Here is a 25,528-nt window from a genome sequence, read left to right as displayed (position 1 = left end):
TGGCGGGGGTTCCGAGAGACGAGTGTGTTGTGTACCTAGACGACATATTGGTGCACGGCACATCGTTTGAGGGGGCACTGGGGGCAATTAGGCGAGTGTTGGAGAGAATCTCGGGGGCGGGGCTAAAATTACATCCGGGAAAGTGCCATTTCATGCAAAGGGAGGTGGCGTTCCTGGGGCATCAGCTGGGTGGTGAGGGCATCAGCACGATGCCAGACAAAGTAGAGGCTGTGAGGGGGTGGCCAGTTCCAGGGGGAAAAAAAGAGGTTAAGAGCTTCCTGGGGCTGGCATCCTACTATCGTAGGTTTGTGAAGGGGTTTGCGGGGGTAGCGGCTCCTTTGAACCAGCTACTCAAGGAGGACACTGTTTTTCAGTGGACCGAAGAGCACCAGCGGGCGTTTGAGGCCCTCAAACGGGCCCTGATGGAGGCCCCTGTCCTGGCCTCACCAGACCCGAACCGTCCGTTCATCCTGGACACCGACGCAAGCAATGAGGGTTTGGGGGCTGTGCTGGCTCAGCGTGGTCCTGATGGGGAACACGTAGTAGCTTATTACAGCAGAACTTTTGATAAGGCTGAAAAACGCTACTGCGTTACAAGGAGAGAGCTTTTGGCTGTCGTGGCAGCAGTACGCCATTTCAAGTACTACCTGGGGGGCCTGCCGTTTGTGGTCCGGACGGATCACTCCGCCCTGCAGTGGCTTCTCTCCTTCAAGGAGCCAGAGGGTCAGATTGCCCGTTGGCTGGAGGAGCTACAACCCTACGACTTCCAGGTGGAGCACAGAGCCGGCCTTCACCACAGCAATGCAGACGCCTTGTCCCGCCGCCCGTGTGCTGAGGATGGCTGTGGGTACTGCGCCAAACGGGTGGAGCGAGAGAGAGAACTGTGCAGGGAGGAGGGAGTCACCGCCACGGTGAGTCAGCTGAGTGTGACAGAGTGCCGGGAGCTTGAGGCTGTGGACGTTGGGGAGTGGAGGCGTCGCCAGGAGGAGGACGCAGAGCTGCGTCCTGTGCTGCGGTGGGTGGAAGAGAGAAGACGACCGCCGTGGGGGGACGTAGCACCTCTATCACCAGTCACCAAAGGACTGTGGGCTAAATTCACAGTCCTTAGAGTGGCCGAGGGAGTGCTCCAGAGGGGGTGGAAAAAGCCAGCGACTGGAGAAATTACGTGGCAGGTAGTGGTGCCCAAAAGGTTGCAGGGGAGCGTGTTACAGCAGCTTCATGGGGGAGTAGGCGCAGGGCATTTTGGGGTCTCCAAAACGTTAAAGCGCATGCGTAAAGGCTTCTATTGGGCCAGGCACAGGAGGGATGTTGAGGACTTTTGTAGGCAGTGCGACGAGTGTGCTGCTAAAAAAGGACCTCCAGGTCAGTCACACGCCCTCCTACAACAATTCCCAGTAGGGGAGCCCATGGAGAGACTGGGGGTAGACATAGTAGGGCCGTTTCCAACCACAGACAGCGGTAACAGGTGGATTCTAACCGCTATGGACTACTTCACCAAGTGGCCGGAGGCTTACGCTCTCCCAGACCAGGAGGCGGGGACAGTAGCTGATGCGTTGGTGGGGGGAATAATCAGTCGGTTTGGGGTGCCACAGTCTATTCACAGCGACCAGGGGAGAAACTTCGAGTCACGGGTGTTCACAGAGTTGTGTAGACGGTTAGGCGCGGAGAAGACGCGCACTACTCCGCTTCACCCCCAGAGTGATGGGCTGGTGGAAAGATTCAACAGAACATTAGCACAGCAGCTGGCCATCGTTACCTCAAAACACCAGAGAGATTGGGACACCCACTTACCGTTTATTCTTATGGCGTGTAGGTCGGCTGTTCAAGAATCGACTGCGTGCTCCCCATCACTACTAAGGTTAGGTCGTGAGTTGCGCACCCCAGCCGAACTGACGTTTGGCCACCCTCCTGATAGTGACGACCGGGTTTTGCCTGGCCCGAACTATGTGTGTCGTCTGCAGAACCGGTTAGAAGCGGCTCACACCTTCGCAAGAGAGCAACTCGAGAACGCAGGGGTGCGCCAAAAGCGCCACTACGACTCGCGCGCTAGGGGGAGGCACTTTGGAGCGGGAGAATGTGTGTGGCTTCACAACCCCATGCGCAAGAAGGGGCGGTGCCCAAAGCTGGACAGTACATGGGTGGGGCCGTGTCTGGTGATAGAGAGAGTGGGGGAGGTGACGTACCGGGTGGAGGTCCCTCCACGGAGCAGGAAGGTGGTGGTCCACTGGGATCGATTGGCACCCTACAGAGGGAGGAAAACGGTAGGGAATGGGAGTGAGGTCTCTGTGAGCCCACGGGAACAGTCTAACGAGGAGACTCTAGCGCAACCTGAGCCTGGGGAGGGGGCTGCTTCTTCGGAGGACGCTGGAAATGACATTGGGGCAGAGGAGTGTTCTGGGGTTTCACCGGTGAGAGTCACGGGGAGGCCCAAGAGACTGATGCGACCTCCGGGTCGTTTTAAGGATTTTGTTGTGTAACCCTAGGGGCTAGGGTTTAGAAAGGGGGGGGCTATGTAACGACCCGGTATTGTGTTTGTGGGTGTGTTATGGTTCTCATGGCTACTAGCAGGGGTTAAATATGTCAGGACAGATGGAAAGGTTGGGGGGGTATGATGGGTAATCCCGCGGGATTTGGAAATGCATAAAGAGGGATGAGTGTCTCATATCTCTTCTGTTCTGTTCGGGCCTTGATCTGTTCCTATGAGAGTGACCTTAACTCGACATGTATAATTGTGTACGTTCGGCATTTAGCGGCGTGGGCTGTGGCCTGAACAATAGCCCAGTTTAGGAATAAACCTGTGTTCTAACCTGTACACCTAGAGTCCGTCTCTTTTCTCTTTAATGACCCAGCCGGGTCATTACAATATGGTCGAATCCAGAAACTATTATTTCGAAAACAAAACGTTTATTATTATCGCATATACCCTGACTCTGCGTGCAATGAACGCAAGAGAAGTGACAGAATTTCACCTGGTTAATATTGCCTGCTAACCCGGATTTCTTTTAGCTAAATATGCAGGTTTAAAAATATATACCTCTGTGTATTGATTTTAAGAAAGGCATTGATATTTATGGTTAATGTACACGTTGAAGCAACGACAGTCCTTTTTCCGCGAATGCGCACCGCGTCAATTATATGCAACGCAGGACACGCTAGATAAACTTGTAATATCATCAACCATGTGTAGTTAACTAGTGATTATGATTGATTGATTGTTTTTTTATAAGATAAGTTTAATGCTAGCTAGCAACTTACCTTGGCTTCTTACTGCATTCGCGTAACAGGCAGGCTCCTCGTGGAGTGCAATGAGAGGCAGGTGATTAGTTCTTAACTGACTTGCCTAGTTAAATAAAGGTGTAAAAAAAAAAGAAAAAAAAGGCCAAATCGGTGTCCAAAAATACCGATTTCCGATTGTTATGAAAACTTGAAATCGGCCCTAGTTAAACAGTCGACCTCCACTCCTTGTAGGCCTACTCTGTGTCATTTGCTAAAGACACAAGGTGTAGCATGTTACAGAGACTGGTACCCAGACTAGGTCAATTAGGCTATATCTTCACAACTTCCTGTTGGTTGTTAATCCAAATTAACGGAACAGTCATGTGTGCCTGACTTTGTCTGTTTGAGGGTCAGCGAGTCTGCCTCTGTTCACATGTGAGTTTGCCTATGGAGGAGGAGTTATGTGATTGTGAACAGCTACAGCATAGCTCCGAATGGAGCCTTTTATTCCCTCCTGATGTTCGCATAAAGACCGTTCTAAACGTGCTTCACCAAAGGCTTGACTCAAGGGTGGAATGGATAGCTCTGGATTGGAAATCAATAGAGATTCATTTTAAACCACTTGCTTAATTATTCGATTTGGCTATGCTTTTTCTTTCTGGTTTGATTGTCAAATCAAGTTGTATTGGTCATATGCAGATGTTATTGTGGGTGTAGTGAAATGCTTGTAAGAGTTTGCCTATTAATGATTTGTGAGTCAGAATCCTGTTTTAGAAATACCAATGAAAGATAGTAGGCTGAACGATGCTATCACAGCATGCTGCACTTAAAGTTGAGGAATGATCATGTTCTTGTTCTGGAGATAAAGCAAGTATCATTCTCAAGTATCCTTTCTTACTGGTTTCCACCAGTCATGCACTCGGTTTGACAGTTTCTAATGCTGGTTGCCTTCATTGTATCAGCCACTATTGAGGATATTCTCTTCTTATAGTCATACATTTTATCACATCAGTTAGCACTTGATATCGTTCTCCATTTGTCTTATTTATTATTTATCTCCTTTTGTGTTACAGGGAGGAACCCAGAGTCTCAACACATCCACACTTTTAAAGGACATGGAGAAAGGCAAAGGTATGGGATTTAGGCTATCGACAGGGCTTTGGTTGCTTATAGGACTGTTTTTATATATTACACTTAGTCATGCATGCATACATTTTACATATGGGTGGTCCCAGGAATCGAACTCACTACCCTGGCGTTACAAGCGCGTGTCCCTCCCTCCCTTATGTAACAGGGTGTACAAAGGACCAAGATGGACATTAGGGGCTTGTGTTCCTGTGCTTGTTTTCTTCGCTATTTCCTATTACAATAGCTGTGTAATCAAGCACAGTGATGACACACCCTAATCCTGCCCCACCGATCCTCCTTTCAAAATAGTTCCAGTTTATTATGGTGAACTGAAGGAGAGACCGACTCCTCAAAGGAAAAGCCTGTCAGTGCTACTACTGTGAAAGCACAGTTTGGCTGGGCAATCCGTCATGATTCTGGAATGTCGTGATTTTTTTTTTTCTCCCTATTTTATTTTTAGTACCCGCAGGAGGCCTTTTGCCTTTTGGTAGGCTGTCATTGTAAATAAGAATTTGTTCTTTTAATTGACTTGCCAAGTTAAATAAAGTGTAAACAATAGGGGTTGTGGTCAGATTATGTCCAGAGACGGCGAGTCCGTGGAAGATCTGTGTGTTTGAATAACTGATTTGATTGAATCAGTGACCTATAATCTCATCGAATCCGTAATCTAAACTCTGCTACCCCAAAGCACAATTTAAAGGCGCATCTTGCGGTGAGCTATATATGATGTTGTGGTATTGAAGATGTACATGGATGGTGATGAAGAGTCATCACTCCTGTTCATCCTCTTACTGACCCATCTGTCTCTGTTTGTGTCTCAATTCAAAGGGCTTCATTGGCATGGGAAACATATGTTAACATTGCCAAAGCAAGTGAAATAGATAATAAACAGTGAAATAACAATAAAAATGAACAGTGAACATTACACTCTCAGAAGTTCCAAAATAATTTAGACATTACTATTGTCATATGTGTATAAATACAGTGTTGTATCGATGTACAAAAGGGAAAATACATAAATATAGGTTGTATTTAGTGGTGTTTGTTCTTCACTGGTTGACCTTTTATTGTGGCAACAAGTCACAAATCTTGCTGCTGTGATGCACACTGTGGTTTTTCACCCAATAGATATGAGAGTTTATCAAAATGTGATTTAAAAAAAATAAAAAATAAAAATAATGGGATTCTTTGTGGATCTGTGTAATCTCAGGGAAATATGTGTCTCTATGGTCATACATTGGACAGGAGGTTAGGAAGTGCAGCTCAGTTTCCACATTTTGTGGGCAGTGTCTTCTCTTGAGAGAAAGGTCTGCCTACGGCGGCCTTTCTCAATAGCAAGGCTATGCTCACGGAGTCTGTACATAGTCAAAGCTTAACCTAAATTTGGGTGTCTCTGTCCTGCGACTGGACCTTTTTTGGAACACCATTATTTTGGTCTTACTGAGATTTACTGTCAGGGCCCAGGTCTGGCAGAAGATCTAGGTGCTGCTGTAGGCCCTCCTTGGTTGGTGACAGAAGCACCAGATCATCAGCAAGCAGACATTTGACTTCAGATTCTAGTAGGGTGAGGCCGGGTGCTGCAGACTATTCTAGTACCCTCGCCAATTCGTTGATATTCATTTGAAGAGGGTGGGGCTTAAGCTGCATCCCTGTCTCACCCCCCCCCGGCCCTGTGGGAAGATTATTATTATTTTTTTTACCTATTTTAACCGCACACTTGTTGTTTGTGTACATGGATTTTATAATGTCGTATGTTTAAAAACAAAGCATGAGAAGATGTTTTGGTTTGTTTGTCAGTTAGGGTGTGCAGGGTGAATACGTAGCCTGTCATACGATGTCACGGCCGTCGAATGAAGAAGACCAAAGTGCAGCGTGGTAAGCGTACATATTCCTTTTTATTAAGTGATGACGCCGACAAAACAATACAAAAAACGACGGTGAAGCTTAAGGGCTATGTGCCACAAACAAAGTTAACTTCCCACAAAGAAAGGAGGGAAAGGGTTACCTAAGTATGGTTCCTAATCAGAGACAACGATAGACAGCTATCCCTGATTGAGAACCATACATAGAACCAAAACATAGAAATACAAAATCATAGAAAAACAAAACATAGAATGCCCACCCGAAATCACACCCTGACCAAACCAAATAGAGACATAAAAAGGCTCTCTAAGGTCAGGGTGTGACATATGATCATTTGGTAAAAAGCCAATTTGACACTTGCTCAGTACATTGCTTTCACTGAGGAAATGTACAAGTCTGCTGTTAATGATAATGCAGAGGATTTTCCCAAGGTTGCTGTTGAGGCATATCCCACAGTAGTTATTGTGGTCAAATTTGTCTCCATTTTTGTGGATTGGGGTGATCAGTTCTTGGTTCCAAATATTGGGGAAGATGTCAGAGCTAAGGATGATGTTAGAGGTTTAGTGTAGGCAATTTGAATTTGTTGTCTGTATATTTGATCATTTCATTGAGGATACCATCAACTCCACATGCCTTTTTGGGTTGGAGGGTTTTTATTTTGTCCTGTAGCTCATTCAATGTATTTGGAGAATCCAGTGGGTCTGATAGTCTTTAGTAGTTGATTCTAAGATGTGTATTTGATTATGTTTTTGCTGTTTGTAGATTTTAACGGCTCTTTTCTGGATTTTTATCATTGTCGGGTATCGGCCTAATTCTGCTCTGCATGCATTATTTGGTGTTCTACGTTGTACACTGAGGTTATTTTAGCAGAATTCTGCATGCAGAGTCTCAATTTGGTGTTTGTCCCATTTTGTGAATTCTTGGTTGGTGAGCAGACCCCAGACCTCACAACCATAAAGGGAAATGGGTTCTATAACTGATTCAGGTATTTTTTTTTGTTGCCAGATCCTAATTGGTATGTTGAATTTTATGTTCCTTTTGATGGCATAGAATGTCCTTCTTGCCTTGTCTCTCAGATCGTTTACAGCTCTGTTGAAGTTACCTGTGGCGATGATGTTTAGGCCAAGGTATGTATAGTTTTTTGTGTGCTCTAGGGCAACGGTGTCTAGATGGAATTTGTATTTGTGGTCCTGGCGGCTGGACCTTTTTTGGAACACCATTATTTTGGTCTTACTGAGATTTACTGTCAGGGCCCAGGTCTGGCAGAATCTGTGCAGAATATCTAGGTGCTGCTGTAGGCCCTCCTTGGTTGGTGACAGAAGCACCAGATTATCAGCAAATAGTAGACGTTTGACTTCAGATTGTAGTAGGGTGAGGCCGGGTGCTGCAGACTTTTCTAGTGCCTGCGCCAATTCGTTGATATATGTTGAAGAGGGTGGGACTTAAGCTGCATCCCTGTCTCACCCCATGGCCCTGTGGGAAGTAATGTGTGTTTTTTGCCTATTTTAACCACACACTTGTTTGTGTACATGGATTTTATAATGTCATATGTTTTACCCCCAACACCACTTTCCATCAATTTGTATAGCAGACCCTCATGCCAAATTGAGTCGAGGGCTTTTTGAAATCATCAAAGCATGAGAGGACTTTTCCTTTTTGTTTTTGTTTGTTTGTTTTTCAATTAGGGTGTGCAGGGTGAATACATGATCTGTTGTACGGTAATTTGGTAAAAAGCCAATTTGACATTCGCGCAATACATTGTTTTCACTGAGGAAATGTACGAGTCTGTTGTTAATGATAATGCAGAGGTTGCTGTTGACTCATATCCCACAGTAGTTATTGGGGTCAAATTTGTCTCCACTTTTGTGGATTGGGGTGATCAGTCCTTGGTTCCAAATATTGGGGAAGATGCCAGAACTAAGGATGATGTAAATTAGTTTTAGTATAGCCAATTGGAATTTGTTGTCTGTATATTTGATAATTTCATTGAGAATACCATCAACACCACATGCCTGGAGGGTTTTTATTTTGTCCTGTAGTTCATTCAAGGTAATTTGAGAATCCAGTGGGTTCTGGTAGTCTTTAATAGTTGATTCTAAGATTTTGAATATGTTTTTGTTATTTGTTATAGAGCCAAAAAGATTGGAGAAGTGCTTTACACATATATCTCCATTTTGGATAGATAATTCTTCATGTTTATTTAAATGTTTTCCAATTTTCCCAGTAGTGGTTAGTCTATGGATTCTTCAATTACATTGAGCTGATTTCTGACGTGCTGTTCCTTCTTTTTCCGTAGTGTATTTGTGTATTGTTTTGGTGATTCACCATAGTGAAGGCATAGACTCAGGTTTTCCGGGTCTCTATGTTTTTGGTTGGTATCTCAATTTCTCTCTCTCTCTCTCTCTCTCTATCTCTCTATCTCTCTATCTCTCTATCTATCTATCTATCTATCTATCTATCTATCTATAATCCCATGTCCACTACTACTATTATTGCTGTTGGATTACAATTAACAACAAATACAACAACAATATTAATCAGAACAACAATACATTAAAGCAATGGTAGTAGACCAGTGTCAACATGACTGAGAAGACACATGACATGGTATGAAAGACAAAAAAAGATGGGAAATATTATCGACGTTACATTGCACTTTTCACTGGCTGTCCCTCAAGTTGTGGCAGGAGGACACATATTTGGTTGCCAAAACTGCACATTTTTCACCCAATAAATATTAGATATTTTTCTTCATCTTTTATAGTTACAAATTCTTTGTATTGAATTATAATTTTGGGAAAGAAATATTCTCTTAGGTCTGAGTATGTGTCAGTGTAATAGGAAATGCAGCTCTGTCTCTACCTTTCCCCTGGAGCAGAGTGAGCACAGCCTGTCCTCTCTGGGCAGCCAGCTTTGTCTGTGATGACCAGTCTCTATAGCCAGACTGTGCTCACTGAGTGTGTACCTAGTCAGTGTTTTTTTATCAGTCACAGTGGTCAGATGTACTGTCTGTTTAGAGCCAAATAGCATTGAAGTTAACTTTGATTTTTTTGTGGTGTTTTTCCAATAAGTGACATTTTTTTGTTTTGTGATGTGATGATTTGGTTGGGCCAGATTATCCGAATGCTGTCCTGGGGCTCTATGGGGTTGGTTTGGTGAACTGAGCCTCAGAACCAGCTGGCTGAGGGGACTCTTCTCTTGTTTCATCTCTTGACATTGTAGAGCTGTGTGATGGACTGTTTTGGGGTCACTTGTTTTTAGATGGTTGTAATATTTGATGGCTCTTTTTTCTATTTGAATGAGGGGGTATTGGCCCGGCCCAATTTTGCTCTACATGCGTTATTTTGAGTTTTTCTTTGCACTTGCTATTTTGCACTTGCTATTGCCAGTCTTGGAAAACGCTGCATGCAGTATTTCGATTTGATGTTTGTCCCATTTGGTACATTCATTTTTAGAGATTGGACCCCATACTTTACTGCCATAGAGCAATTGGTTCTATAACTGATTGGAAAATTGAGCCAGATTCTAATTGGAATTTCGATGTTCCATTTAATGGCATAGAATGCTCTTCTTGCTTTGTCTCTCAGCTCATTCACAGCCATTTGAAAGCTACCTGTGTTGCTGATATTTAGTCCTAGATATGTGTCGTTTTTGGTGTGTTCTAATAGAACTGTGTCCAAATAGAATTTATATTTGTCATCCTGATTTCCGTACCCTTTTTGGAATATCATTATATTTGTTTCTTTTTAGGTTAAACTTCTTATGGCTGCAATCCCGGTAACGGGATGATATGACAACAGCCAGTGAAAGTGCAGGGCGCCAAATTCAAAACAACAGAAATCTCATAATTAAAATTCCTCAGACATACATGTGTCTTATATCATTTTAAAGGTAATCTTGTTGTTAATCCCACCAAAGTGTCCGATTTTCAAATATGCTTTTCAGCGAACGCACTACAAACGATTATGTTAGGTCACACCAAACCACAATAAGCACAGCCATTTTTCCAGCGAAAGATAGCAGTCACAAAAATCAGAAATATAGCTAAAATTAATCACTAACCTTTGATCTTCATCAGATGACACTCATAGGACTTCATGTTACACAATACATGCATGTTTTGTTTGATAAAGTTCATATTTATATAAAAAAATCTGAGTTTACATTGGCGCGTTACATTCACTAGTTCCAAAAACATCCAGTGATAGTGCATAGCCACATCGTTTCAACAGAAATACTCATCATAAATGTAGATGATAATACAAGTTATACACATGGAATTATAGATATACCTCTCCTTAATGCAACCGCTGTGTCAGATTTTTTTTTTAAATTACGGAAAAAGCAAAACCACGCAATAATCTGAGACGGAGCTCAGAACAAGAGTCAAATTAGCCGCCATGTTGGAGTCAACAGAAACCATAAATTACATGATAAATATTCCCTTACCTTTTGATCTTCATCAGAATGCACTCCCAGGAATCCCAGGTCCACAATAAATGCTTGATTTGTTCGATAATGTCCGTTATTTATGTCCCATTAGCTACTTTGGTTAGCACGTTTGGTAAACAATTCCAAAGTCATGAAGCGCGTTCACTAAAACGTGACGAAATGTCCAAAAGTTCTTTAAAGTCAGTAGAAACATGTCAAACGATGTATTGAATCTTTAGAATGTTGTTCAAATAAATCTTGAATAACGTTCCAACCGGAGAATTACATTGACTTCAGATGAGCGACGGAACGGAGCTCCCTCTTATGTGAACGCGCATGGTGAAACAATGGTCACCTCGTGGCAGTGGTGACTCATTCCTGTCTCCTTCGGCCCCCCTTCACAGTAGAGTCATCAGACAAAGTTCTATTGACTGTTGACATCTAGTGGAAGCCGTAGGAAGTGAAAACTCATCCATATCTCGCTGTAATTTCAATGGGAGTTTGGTTCATAATCTACCAGCCGCAGAAAAAATCCAAACAGGAAGTGGAACTTCTTTGCCTGCCATATGAGTTCTGTTATACTCGAAACGCACAGCTTGGCGCTGCCTTGATCTAGCCTTCTCATTTTGTATCCTTTAACAGAAAACACATTGGCCTTGCCTTCAGAGCCGGATGCTTGCTTTTGCAATTTACACCAGCTCATTTTGGTTTGACTATAGCTGCTGTGCTGAAAATGAAAAGCCATGTCAAGGTTTCTCTGGCTCAGTTAATGGGAGTCCCAGAAAGCAGATTCAGCTTGATGGAGACCGTGTTTAGTTTGGCACTACGTGTTTGCCTTTAGCATGTAAGCAGCCATTTGTATTTCTGTAACAAATGTGTGGGAAGTATGTCTTTGAGTTGGAGGACTCCCCTCCCTCCCTTCCAATCCCCTATACATGTAGGGCACTATATGGGCTGGGGAGTGTATCTATGAGATGAGAGAATGGTTGTGGTCTGAGATATGTTGCTCATGTGGAGGTAGAGGGGACTTTTGTTCGGCAGAGTTGTTTGATATGGGAACTAAGAGTTCTAGGGTCTGCCATGTTTTTTTTTAAGGCTCAATTAATAGCACTCCTCCGTTCCACTCCAGTTAAGTTAGTGATACTGTACTGTAGGAAGTTAGAATCTGCTTGCAGTCCTGCCTGCCTGCAGATTGGATCTGCCTGCCTGCAGATTGGAGCTCCACATTTAGCAGCAATTTGCAATGTCATAAACTAGGATTTGACCACAGGCTATACAAGAAAAGCATGATGTTGGTTTCTAATCTATTCATGTGGTTGTTTTCTCTCCAGCATGGTGCTTTAGACTGATCGCTGTTGTTCTGTTCTTCGTCTCCTACTACTGCTCCCATGTCTTCCTCCAGAGGTAAGGCTGCTCGGCCCTCAGCCCTGGTCTACTGCCTAGAAGCTCCCTCTCTGTGGAGTGGCAGGTAGACCAATCACACAGATACTGATTTATGCTTTACTGAAGGAAAGAGAAACCTTGAAATAAGGCCACTGCTGAGTCACATCACGCTGACAACCCATTCCATTCGCCGAGCATCTAATCTACCTACAGCTGTAAGTGGGTAAACGGCGGTCAATTTAGGCCTTCAATAGATACCCACACTTGCCATTTAAAAAAAAAACTGGTGTCACTGGACATACTGAGTTAAAAAAAGTAATCAGTTTCTGTTCCAAATGTGGTGATTCGTGTGCTTGTCTTTCAGCTATGGAGGCATCAGCAAGTCTCCTCCAACTCCGCGCAAGTCACTGTGCGGTGGCTGGCTAACGCAGAAGAAGTGGGAGAGCCTCAATTTTAAGTGAGTAATGGAGTGTCTATCTTCAAAACGAGGAGGGTGGAGATGATGCCAATGCTTTTACTGGAATGCCAGGTGCCAGCTTCTTTGGCCATTTGGGGTCTGTTTTCACTCAGTCACCAGTAAAATTCTGATTTTTTTTGTAAGTAGGAACAATTTTATTATGAAAGGAAAGATTTTTCCTTTTAAAGTACATTTTCTGTAACAATCGTTTAAGTTGAAACTGTTGCTGGATCATCATTGAAAACAGACACCTAAGAGCAAGTCTATTTTTAAAGGAGCTTTCGATTCACACAATTATATGTTTTTCAGGAGGACAATGGACAAATGTATTCCTCTGGCTTGCTGAGTACCTTTGTCCAGGATACTTGAATGGTCCCCCATTTTAATTTTTTTCTACTCTGCTATTATCTGTTTATTCAATTGGCTATGTACTCGAGCTGTTCTGTTTGTGTGCCCTGCTCAAGGGTGCAACAGTGCAATGGCCCATCTGTCCTACTGGCCCAGCAACCTTGGTCAGCCATGTTTCTCTAACCACTAGACCATAGAGTTCAGTTGGCCTCCTCTCAGCTCAGACAGGACTTGTAAATTATAGAGATCAACAACGCTCCATTTTCTCAAGGTCAATACTGTTTGCCAACTGATTGTGATTCATCTGTGTGGCAGTGATGAAGGTCAGGTCATTTTACACATGCAAATCAGGCAATAACAATGTCCCTCCTAATTGGAAGCCCCCAAGATGTCCCCTTTCACTGACAACTACAACTGGCACAGCATGGTAATGCATGCCTCCACAACTAACAGTCAAAGACTGTTACATACTTGTAAACAGCTAGCATCTAAAACATAATCCTCCATGTTAAATTCCAACCAGAGAATTAACATGAGGAGACTGTAAGCCAGACATGACTGTTTTCACATACATTTAATTACTAGTGTGGTCATGATGTTCGTCTCACCCCATTCCCTGGAGTCTCAGTACTGCATATCATTGTTTTGTTCTTCTTGGCAGTAAAAATACGTTTTTATTTTATTTTGAACCTTTTATTTAACTAGGCAAGTCAGTTAAGGACAAATTTCTTATTTACAATGACGGCCAAACCCGGATGACGCTGGGGCAATTGTGCGCCGCCCTACGGGACTCCCAATCACGGCCGTTTGTGATAGCTTGGATTCGAACTAGGGTGTCTGTAGTAAAGCCTCTAGCACTGAGACGTAGTGGCTTATACCGCTGCACCAATCGGGAGCCAAAAAGTAGCTTTTAGCAGAGGATGGTTTTTGGAGGGTCATGCTTGATGAATGACATCATGTAGACATTACGTGTTGAGGGGAAACATTTATTGAAATCAGCTTTGCTTATAATGAGTACGATTTGTCTGCCTAACATGCTGACCAAACCGGACGCGTGCGGGCACCATCGCGCGCATGATTTTGTAGCCCCACACAAGGCATGATCAGGACACGCAGGTTGAAATATCAAAACAAACTCTGAACCAATTATATTAATTTGGGGATAGGTCGAAAAGCATTAAACATTTATGTCAATTTAGCTAGCTAGCTTGCTGTTGCTAGCTAATTTGTCCAAGGATATAAACATTGGGTTGTTATTTTACCTGAAATGCACAAGGTCCTCTACTCGGACAATTAATCCACAGATAAAACGGTAAACCAAATTCCTTTCTCGTCATCTCTCCTCCTTCAGGCTTCTTCTTTACTTCTTTGGACATTATATGGCGGTTGGCAACCAACTTTAAGGTGCATTACTACAACCAACTGGAGTGTGGACGTCAGTTCATCTTTCAATCACCCACGTGGGTATATGCTCCTAAAGACCAATGAGGAGATGGGAGAGGCCAGACTTGCAGTGCGTTGAGCGTCACAAATAGAAATGGGTTCTATTTTAGCGCATGGCCACGCAGATGCTCGCTGAGGCGTTCGAGCAGTGCGGGTGCAATGATTGAATAACATGTACAGTTGAAGTTGGAAGTTTACATACTCATAGGTTGTAGTCATTAAAGCTTGTTTTTCAACAACTCCATAAATTTCTTGTTAACAAACTATAGTTTTGGCAAGTCGGTTAGGACATCTACTTTGTGCTTGACACAAGTCATTTTTCCAACAATTGTTTACAGACAGATTATTTCACTTATAATTCACTGAATCACAATTCCAGTGGGTCAGAAGTTTACATACACTAAGTTGACTGTGCCTTTCAACAGCTTGCAAAATTCCAGAAGTGATGTCATGGCTTAAGAAGCTTCTGATAGGCTAATTTACATTATTTGAGTCAATTGGAGGTGTACCTGTGGATTTATTTCAAGGCATACCTTCAAACTCAGTGCCTCTTTGCTTGACATCAAGGGAAAATCAAAAGAAATCAGCTCAGACCTCAGAGAAAAAATTGTACACCTCCACAAGTCTGGTTCATCCTTGGGAGCAATTTCCAAATGCCTGAAGGTACCACATTCATCTGTACAAACAATAGTATGCAAGTATAAACACCATGGGACCACGCAGCCGTCATACCTCTCAGGAAGGAGACCCGTTCTGTTTCCTAGAGATGAACGTACTTTGGTGCAAAAGTGCAAATCAATCCCAGAATAACAGAAAAGCACCTTGTGAAGATGCTGGAGGAAACAGTTACAAAGTATCTATATCCACAGTAAAACGAGTCTTATATCGACATAACCTGAATGGCTGCTCAGCAAGGAAGAAGCCACTGCTACAGTTTGCAACTGCAAATGGGGACAAAATTGTACTTTTTGGAGAAATGTCCTCTGGTCTGATGAAACAAAAATAGAACTGGTTGGCCATAATTACCATTGTTGTGTTTGGAGGAAAAAGGGGGTGGCAGCATGTGGGGGCCAAAGAACACCCTCCCAACCGTGAAGCACGGGGGTGGCAGCATGTGGGGGTGCTTTGCTGCAGGAGGGACTGGGGCACTTCACAAATAGATGGCTTCACAAGGAAGAAAAATTCTGGATATATTGAAGCAACATCTCAAGACATCAGTCAGGAAGGTAAAGCTTGGTCACGTGTTTCTTCCAAATGGACAATGACCCCAAGCATACTTCCAAAGTTGTTGCAAAATGGCTTAAGGACAACAAAGTCAAGCTATTCGAGTGGCCATCACAAAGCCCTGACCTCAATCCTATAAAATATTTGTGGGCAGAACTGAAAAAGCGTGTGCAAGCAAGGAGGCCTACAGACCGGACTCAGTTACTCCAGCTCTGCCAGGAGGAATGGGCCAAAATTCACCCATCTTATTGTGGGAAGCTTACTGTGGGAATACTAATTGAGTGTATGGAAACTTCTGACGAACTGGGAATGTGATGAAAGAAATTAAATAAATCATTCTCTCCATTATTATTCTGACATTTCACATTCTTAAAATAAAGTGGTTATCCTAACTGATCTAAGACAGGGAATTTTTACTAGGATTAAATGTCAGGAATTGTGAAACACCTTAGCCAAATACATTTAAACTCAGTTTATGTAAACTTCCGACTTCAACTGTATGTGTAAATTTATTTTGCAACACACGTGATGCAAGCGGTGTGGTCAGCATGTCATAGACATGGGGGTTGATTACATTGAACAATGAGAAGGAATTACGGCCATTAAGGTCATTTCAGTTTAATGACAAACTAAAACTGCCAGGTCAGCAGTGTATACTGTATGCCATTGGCAGTGTGGAATATTTAGTAGGAACTATACAGTATATCTTTGTTTTTCTGTGTTGTAATGTGAAATCTATTCTCCCCTGTTTCTAATACAGCATTAGCAGACAAACACAGCTCTTCTTCAAATTGGATGATTTCTTCTGGCGACATAATCAGTCCACTCTTGCATTACCCTACGGTATTAAAGGCAGTGGTATGTGCTCTCATTTCATTGTGTAATTGCTTTGTTTTTTGTTTTTTTCCCACAAAGCCTTTAATGGAACATGTTATGAAATTACATTTCATTCTAATTTTGCTTTTATTTCAAGAAATAAGGATGCCATCGTTTTCTCTATCACCCCCAATCTTTGATAAACACAGATATCAAAATTTTCCAAAAATGTTGTCGTCTCCTGACTTACCCTAATTGATCCACACGGACCAAAGCGGTTTGTTTTAAAAGCGTTTATCCTCGGATAGCTATTACATATCTTAGATGCTTCATCAGAAACAACAGCTTCTTGGGCTGTATTATCTCTTGATGCAGAAAAAGTTTTTGATTGACCAAAATTATCATATCTCTGGTCTGTTTTGGAACATATAGGAATTGGCTCCAATTTCATTTATATTATTGAAATACTATATATCAATCCCTCAGCCATAGTTATAACAGACAATATCTGCTCTGTTCAGAATCACTAGAAGTAGCAGACAAGGTGATCCAATTTCACCTCTGCTATTCTTATTATCCATGGAACCTCTGGCCCAGGCAATTTGTCAATGAAAGGAAATAACACTTCTCTCAAATCTACTGATGTATTCAATCTGACCTCAGTAGGTGGAATTATATCCCCGTTGCTTTAACCAGCAGCATATCTATTGTCAAAATGAATATATTGCCAAGGCTGAATTTCTGTAGTTCAATGCTTCCCGTGGCTCCACCTTTTGGCTATTTAGATACAAATCCATAGTCCTGTTTCAAAATGTATATGGCAATGTAAACAATCCCAGATAAATGAATATATTTACAAAGAGTAAAATATGTAGGAGGACTATTTGTACCAAACTTTAAATTGTATTTCCAAGCTCTAGCATTTTGCCCCACCTTGATATTTGTTTAGACATGATTATTTTACTGGCTGAGTACAGAGAAAAATATGGTGTCTCCTATGGCCCTGATATAAATCTTCACTGATGTTATATCACTTAAACAATGTAAACTACGCTTTGGTCATTTTATTGCTCACACTATTTCTATTTGGTGCAAAATGTTTAAACAATGTAACTGGGATTCAAAATGTCATACCTATACTCCAATATTTCACAATAATGCCTTGCGATCTGGAGGTGGCCTTTTTCATCCCCCCAATGGTCCATATGTGGAATCCGTACCCTTGCTGTTATCATGTGCACTAATGGTTTGAGAACATTCCAAGATTTGAAAGATATACACATTACCAGGCAACCTGGTAACCAACCTCCTTTTTTCTATATTTACAATTTAGGCCAGTATAGCTGCGCAATGTAGTCCCTTGGGAAACCCAACTACCGAAACATCCAATGATGGGATTTATAAATAAATGATCTGGGCTTCTGAAATAACTGATCAGTATAATATATAAACAACTTTTGAAAATCAAATTCTGAGCTAGCCATTAAAATATGGTCCACAGATCTAATTGAATTTGAACCACTGGAACAGAATATTGAAACATTTGACCGTGGCATCCCTTAATCCAAACCATCAATTTATACATTTTTAAGTTTGTTCACAGAATGTATTTAACACCAAGGAAATGTTTTACGATGAAATTGGCCCCAACTCCCAACTACTCCCATTCCTTCGTATGATGTGCCCTGCAGTTAAATGCTTCTGGGACAAAGTTACACAATTTATTTTGAAGTGCAAAGCATTGAATATTTAAATTCATGCATCTAATATGTTACTTGACAATGGTCGAGAGATTTGTGGAGCTATCAGTCAGAGAAGATGACTGCTGGCAGGCAGCACTGCTGTGAAAAAATGTTGGCTCTAAGATGGCAACCACTTCACTCTCTATACTATTAGAAGTTATTACATTATAATTATTGACAGCTAGGCTGAATGGTGCTAGTTAAGGAACAATTGAGTCCTTGACTCTGTAAAGAACAATCTCTGCTAAACTCCCACATATTCAAACCAATTGATATACTCTATTTATTTAGACTTTTGTTACTTTCTATGCTTTCAGGCCCATGGGGAAGGGGTGGTACAGGGGGAATCAGAGGATGGATGGGAGGGAGGGGGACTGATAAGCAACCTCAGTTGCTGGGTGGGAGGGATGCGGGAGGTTGGATGGGGACAATTTGGGTCATCTTTGTATGCATTTTTTTATTGTTTTGTACATGTAATTTTTTTTTTTACAAAACTCAATAAAAAGTTTAAAAAAATGTAATGCTCAGTCAAGCTCTACACGCTATTAGCTTACCAAGAGTAATTTGATTGATTGAGAAGCATTATGGAGTCAATGTCCACTAGGTTTATGCTCCCTTTCCAGAAAACGTGTGTGTGTGTGTGACGTGCGTCGAGTTTACAACTAGTATTTGAAAAACGTATTGGGTCATCAGTCCTCTCGATATGGACTTCTCTATGTGAAGACACATTTATCAGAATCTACAGTCAGTCCAAGTGATCACACCTTGTTTAATCCCTCTCTCTTTTCCAGAGTTGCTGCTGCTGAAGGTTTTAGCCATTATTGCCAATTACAAAATGCCAGCCAGCATTGATAGGTAAATGTGATGAGTGATTCTTAGCCATATTAGCAAGAGTTAACCTCTGGTGTGCCGTATGAATCACTTTATTTCTTACAACAATTGTTACGGTCACAAAGAACCACCGATAGCTGATATGTGTCTGAGAGCAATATATGTTGGTGTGTGTGTGTCTCCTAAATGTAGTGTAAATGCTGTGCTAACATAATGACTCAAATCATCCATGTGGTGTGTGTATAATGGATGGACAAATGTGCCACAAGGAAGCTGCCTTAGTTCATTAACTTCATTTCAAGCAGTGACCAGTCACTATTACAATGGAAGTGTTGGAAAATGTCCAGTGGTTCTACTGTAGTGTGCAGTTAGTCACCCCTCAAATTGGCCTTGAACTTTAAAATGATAGAAAAGGCAACACTAAAGTAAATGGATTGTAAAAATTATTTTGTTTTGTTTTATGTCCGCAGTCTAGACTGCAGAACGTGTGCAGTCATAGGAAATGGGTTTTCCATTAAAAACAGCTCCTTGGGCGGCATCATCAATGAGTACGACGTGGTGATCCGGTAAGTATAAAGCTTAATGGTTCCATCCTGTTTTCTACCACACGATCGTCATTAAGTCCATCCTCCCTCTCTCTTCTATTGAACTGTTGCTACAACTCACCACTTGTGTTTCATTTATCAGATCTATCTGATGCACTACGTTTGATGGACTATTTCCTCATTGACCCAATGATGTTCCTGCACAATTAGTGGTATTCCTAATCAATATCAGTACATAGAGTGCAATATATTGCAGTACAGTCAAGAGCCATATAATTTGATATTGAAATATGGCTCAGAGTACAGTCTGTAGCTGCAATTGTGTTTAGCTATTTCCCCAATGGCTTTTTCCATAGCAATTCCCGTAATCCAGTAAAAAACAAACGGATTTTCTATGATGCGTTGTCCTCAAGAGGGATAGTCTAATTAGTATTGCCCGTGAAAGCGTAATGGAGTCAATGTGGCTGTACCATAATGGCCAGCTCAGACTGGTGACCTTGCTTTAATGCCTTTCTCTGTGTAATCAGTATACTGTTGGGTTAACTCAGTCTCTTATTAAAAGGGGGATTTGGTCTACCCTGCAGAAAAATACCCCAGTGCCCTTTCCAAATCTTATTTATAGCCTTGGACTGAACACAGGCATTTTGAGTTTTGTATAAACCTCTTGCCAACAGCCTAGACAATTTTGCCTGGTCATATCGAGGGTTAGGGTTAAGTCATATCCAGCGTTAGGTCATATCCAGGCACAATGCACTCTGCTCTGTTCTGTTCTGCTCAGTTCTCACATCTCCCATTCTCAGACGCTAATCTCACAGGCCGAGGAAATCGAGTTCTCCTACCAAGCTTTCTCCTACCTCCATTCTTGTTTTGATACATGGTGGTGAAATAGTGCAGTTAATTCTGTTACATTAGAGGGAGGGTAGAACAGCTCTAAACTAAACTTAAACTTATTATGTAATTATTATGTTAATTGTTATTTTTGTCCAGAGTTGCACTGTTTCATGGCAACCTTATGTGTTTTTTGTATTGCTTTTTTTATTCGAATGTAGTACACACAATGTTATTTAAACTACTACTCTGTTTAATGACTATTTTTATAGAAGGGAATGGCAAAGGTTTCTCTTTCTCTGTATCCCTGTGCAGGCTAAATGACGCCCCCGTCAGAGGTTATGAGGACGACGTGGGGAACAAGACCACTATGCGTCTCTTCTACCCTGAGTCGGCCTCCTACAACCCCAGCATGCACAATGACCCTGCCACCCTCATGGTCCTAGTGCCTTTCAAACAGCAGGACCTCAGCTGGCTCAAGGAGATCCTGTATGACGAGAAGAGGGTACTGGATGTGTGCGTGCCATCCAGCCATGCAGTGACAAAATATACAGAATCAATGGCAGCCTTGCCAAACCTACTTGAAAATTTAAACTGTGGTCTCAGCAGCCCCAACACCCCCACTCTCTGGTTTAGCTCAGGCTGCTACGGTCGCTCTTAGCATGATTAGGAATAGGGTCATTATCCCCTCATTTACACATTGACTAGGTTGCCCTGAGAAACTGAGTAGAATGAGACTAAAACAGGGCCTCAATTGTGTAGACATAGGCTCTGTGTGTGTGCACTCGCTAATCAACGTGTGTGTGTGCCAGGTGAGGAAGGGTTTCTGGAAGCCCCCTCCACAGATCTGGCTAGGCAGTACCAGTCGCATCCGGGTGCTGGACCCTCACTTCCTGCATGGGACGGCCAGCAGTCTGCTACAAATCCCCCTTCACCCAAAGAGAAAACAGGTAAGGGACCAGCTCCGTTTACTCCTAGCTACTTTGGGAACCAGGATATGGGCAGAAAATAAATCTGTGAAGTAGACTTAAGTCTCTCAAAAATCTTGAGACTGCAGTACTCAAAGGTGCAATATTTGATTAGCTACAGCACTTAAAATTGAATATTATTTAGCTAACAGGCTTTTTGACTTGAGGTCAAGAGTGGTGTTTGTACCACATAACTGCACAAATGAACATTTTGCTCCTCTTGACATTTCATCAAAGTCATTAAAAGATAAGTCCTTGATGTTTTTTAGGCTTCTCAGTACATTCTTAAAAAAAATGGTTGTTGAACAGGGGCCAGTGTTCTGTGCTGTCTGTAAGCATTTCTACCAGCTACAGTTTGGAAAGGAGAAGGTCAGTTTCAAACGCTCCACTGATTACCCAGAAATGGAAGAGCAAGAAAAACAGATGGAAATTCCAGAAAATATCAGTGGAACATATGCAGAATGGAACAACAGAACTAATGGAATCAAGGAAAATGATTTTGGAATAGAATATTGTGACAGATTACATTTTAATAGTAAGCCATTGAGCTGTTTTCTGTTCACAAATTGGACCACAATTCTCAGTTTGGCTGAGGAATTCTTGTTTTTGAAATACATGATACATTCAAGAGACCTTGTTCAGTGCATGGTGGAGATGTCTTTGAGATGGAACAAAGCCAGGTTTAGTTTGTTCTCCCAGCGAGCCCCTATGTCAGACTTAGGCTGTGCACCCTTTGGACTGCTGAAACAACATTGAGCCAAGGTAACAGTGGTAAGAAGGGGTACTGCAGGCGATCAGTCCGACAGTAGCCCTCCTCCTCCATCTGCGTGGCCCTATTGGCCACTCCGAGCACTCGGCCCTGACCCCTTTCCCCACTCTCTCCTCTCTGCCTTGTCTCTTTCCTGGGCCAGAGGAGCCTGTGCGTGCCCCGTCAGCCAGAAGGAGGGTAAGAGGGCCTGACCGCAGACCCACAGCCCCCATGCCTCTCTCTCACCCCTCCCCGTGGGTGCCATGTTGGCAGTCATCCACATGCCCTGTGAGAAGGCAGCAGCAGGCAGTCCCCCTGGTTACAATACTGAGGCTGACTGAGCTGAGGGCTAACTAATGCCCCTGCCAGTCAGACAGTCCCCAACGCCTCTCCCACCCCTTTCCAAAACAAAGATCCCACTCCCACCACTCTGGTCTGGCTGGCGAACAGCAGTGACAATATTCACCCCCTCTCACCAAGGCTCCATGGGCCCACGTCCAAGCTATGCGAGGCACTACAGAAGTTGGAGTGCTCGTTGACCGACCACATTAGGCTAATGCACCCAGCCCAGCCAGGCTCATTAGGAACCTGGTTTGGAGGAATGTCCCCAACGGTGTGATGAAGAGAAGTCTGGGTTTGAGAACTTGACTGGTCCTGTCCAGTTTCTCTCTCCTTAGGGCCTGGGGATCGATGTCCACCCCAGACCGCATGCTCGTAAAGCTTTGCGGGCCACACTCTGAAAGACACATCCTTATTCCGCGCAGGAAACTGACATGTCTCGCCTCAAACAGGGGAAAGAGATTGAATGCATGGTATTGATAGGAGAAGCAGAATGGAAGTTTTATTCCTGTGTCACAATATTGATGTTTAAAAAGTGCCTCTAACACAGACATTTACTTTGGAAAGGGTCCTGCACCCAGTATTAGCTCTGTCTGCCATTTTGAAGGTTTTGTGTCTTGTTTTATTTTTATTTTATTTGGCTGATTTATACTGCAGACCCTCAGTAGGGGTCTATTGGAAGGGATTGGGAAAGCAGTAGGGTGGAATAATGTACCTGAATAGGAAGCTTCCTTGGAAATGGTGGGTAGTTGCGTAAACCAAGGGTAATGATTACATGGAACAGATAGGGGAGAGCGGGGTTGAGCCACCCTTGTTTCTAGGAAACCATCCACAATTTTTAATTTGACCAAATATTTAGGAAGAGGTCTGAAGGAAGAAACCACATGGTAAAAGTTAGGTCCAACTACTTGCTTACCATTTTTAGATACTTTTAAGATTGTTTTATACATGAGTTGGTCTCTACGCTTCAACATGAGCTCCTAAAACTAGCATGAAAGTGTGTCCTTGTAGCTGTGTGGGCTAATATAGTCAAAATGTTTGCCTTGGGTTAAGTTTAGCAAATGGTTGCGCTAATGGCAAGTTGAGCAAATTGAAGTGTTTTCTTCCCAGGCGTAATGCAAGGCATTATTGCTGGGATATGAGGTAACAAAAGGGTCTGGCCTATGTTGAAAGTGTTTTTAAAAGTACAACGTTTTTGTTAGGTGTTAAGCCTGTGTTAAAGATGCTTAAAATGATTAAAAGACAAAAAGCGATTGTGATTGTATTAAATTGTGTTTGGGAAATAAAGATAGACATGGTTTAAAAAAGGTAGTGGTAATATTTAATTCAGTACAGAAATGTGTAGGTGACTTAACTTACCCTGTCCCACTTTTTTTCAAATCTAATGTTTACATGAATTCGGATAATTTCCAGGGACACACAACATATGAAAAATATGTAAATCTCTTTGTTAGAAAGAATACTATGTTTCCCTTTTTGGGAGTGATGCTGAATATAAACAATGGCTCAATTTATCCCACTCTCTCCTAAAGGACAGATAAGGAAAGGCTACTGGAGAGTGAAACAGAGTGCACCATTTGGAAAAGGGGATTTTATACTCCCTCACTGCTGTCATGTGGAAACAATTCCCCTGTGAACATTAGTAATCATTTTATTTTTTATTTCACCTTTATTTAACCAGGTAGGCCAGTTGAGAACAAGTTCTCATTTACAACTGCGACCTGTCAAAAATACAGCAAAGCAGTGCGACAAAAACAACACAGAGTTACACATGGGATAAACAAACGTACAGTCAATAACACAATAGATTAGTAATAATTGAACAGTCAGCAAAAGCTGAATCAAACCAGGGACACCCCTCACATTGTTCTGGAGACAAAAGTAATAATACCATCTCCCTTTATCCCAGTACACATTAAGAAAAGGGCACACTGCTCTGTAATATACCAGTGATGCCAACTAATGTACTAGACGTGCAGAATTAGAGGACTCATGAGTTTTTACAGGTCCCTGCTACCACCTAGTGTCAAACACGATACTACATGTCTGTTACCATACTATAGGTGTCATTGGTTTTGGTTCTCACTCCTACAGAAACCAGTACACCCCACCACAGGGGTCCTAGCCGTGTTTGTGGCACTCAACTACTGTGACGTGGTGCACATAGCTGGGTTTGGATATCCAGCATCCAAAAACCAGAAGCATCCTATACACTACTACGGATATGACACTATGAAATCCATGAAGGTGAGTGTACATGGGATTTTACTCAACTCCCATGTCAGGGATGAACACTCTTTAAGTGTTATACGCCATGGTAGTATATTTTTCAGTGCACTTGTGTGTATGTTTTCTATTTTTTTCAGGCAAAATAATTGATATGTTTAGGCTTTGCTTTCGTTCTGTTCCAGGATTCCTACCATGACCTTACCCACGAAGCAGAAGCCTTAAAAAAACTAGAGGATTCAGGGGCTATCATGTACTTACACCCTCACTCCTGACACACATGGGCACGGTCCAGAAACAGCCCCTATCCCTTACCTCCTAGGAACTTCATCAAAATCTGAAAGGAATTTTCACTGCACTGCTAATACCTATACATTTTCCTTTAGATCTACACACAAGCCTAGGTGGTAGAGGCTAGCGTGTGTTTTTGGACTGGGTTACACACTGATGTCAGTTGTGAACTTGACTCCTCTCTGCTGACAATATGGCCCATACAGTCCAAACATCATAATCACACATTTTGCCAGTCTTAATTCACCTCACTCTTATTGAAAATAAATACGTATTTTCCGAAAGAAAAAAAATATTTAAAACAAAGTTCTGATTTGTTCTGATTTTGATTTTTTTTTTATTAACTTAAAAAAAATTCTCTCTTAAATGTTACCACTGGATATTTTATTGTATGTAATACATTTTTATTAAAATGAAATCTAAATGGAAATATCACTGTTCAGTTTACAATTTCTTAGCAAAGACTGATTTCTTTTGTGCCATGGTCAGACATTTTTTCATAATTTATTGATGGTTTTTTAGTTGTGAATATTTTTGTCTGTTATGAGATGTACATTATGAACACCTGCTCTTTCCATGACTCAGACTGACCAGAGGAAAACTATGATCCCTTATTGATGTCACTTGTTAAATCCACTTCAGTGTAGATGAAGGGGAGCCAGGTTAACTTCTTGCGGCTGCAGGGGCAGTATTGAGTAGCT

At 42.3% G+C, this 25,528-nt stretch overlaps 1 protein-coding gene across 3 annotated transcripts in view; it reads left to right on the top strand.

Moving 5' to 3' along the window:
• Positions 1–25,257, top strand: part of LOC129822276 (CMP-N-acetylneuraminate-beta-galactosamide-alpha-2,3-sialyltransferase 4-like) — a 38,788-nt gene extending 13,531 nt beyond the window's left edge. Inside the window, exons 2-12 of one of the 3 annotated variants that reach the window (XM_055880416.1) lie at positions 4,290–4,347; positions 6,142–6,219; positions 11,970–12,042; positions 12,386–12,478; positions 16,254–16,351; positions 18,843–18,906; positions 19,353–19,448; positions 20,571–20,760; positions 21,068–21,205; positions 24,405–24,557; positions 24,722–25,257. In XM_055880416.1, coding sequence (XP_055736391.1) covers positions 6,195–6,219; positions 11,970–12,042; positions 12,386–12,478; positions 16,254–16,351; positions 18,843–18,906; positions 19,353–19,448; positions 20,571–20,760; positions 21,068–21,205; positions 24,405–24,557; positions 24,722–24,811 — 1,020 coding nt within the window. In that variant the 5' untranslated portion in view covers positions 4,290–4,347; positions 6,142–6,194 and the 3' untranslated portion in view covers positions 24,812–25,257. Of the gene's footprint in view, positions 1–4,289; positions 4,348–6,141; positions 6,220–11,969; positions 12,043–12,385; positions 12,479–16,253; positions 16,352–18,842; positions 18,907–19,352; positions 19,449–20,570; positions 20,761–21,067; positions 21,206–24,404; positions 24,558–24,721 lie in introns of those variants that run through there. The other 2 variants (XM_055880417.1, XM_055880415.1) reach the window with 2 other exon arrangements.
• The last annotated feature ends 271 nt before the right edge of the window (positions 25,258–25,528 follow it).

The sequence above is a fragment of the Salvelinus fontinalis genome, chromosome 24 (genome assembly GCF_029448725.1).
Source record: "Salvelinus fontinalis isolate EN_2023a chromosome 24, ASM2944872v1, whole genome shotgun sequence".
NCBI classification, from domain to species: Eukaryota; Metazoa; Chordata; class Actinopteri; order Salmoniformes; family Salmonidae; genus Salvelinus; species Salvelinus fontinalis.
This window is presented reverse-complemented; position numbering and strand designations above follow the sequence as displayed.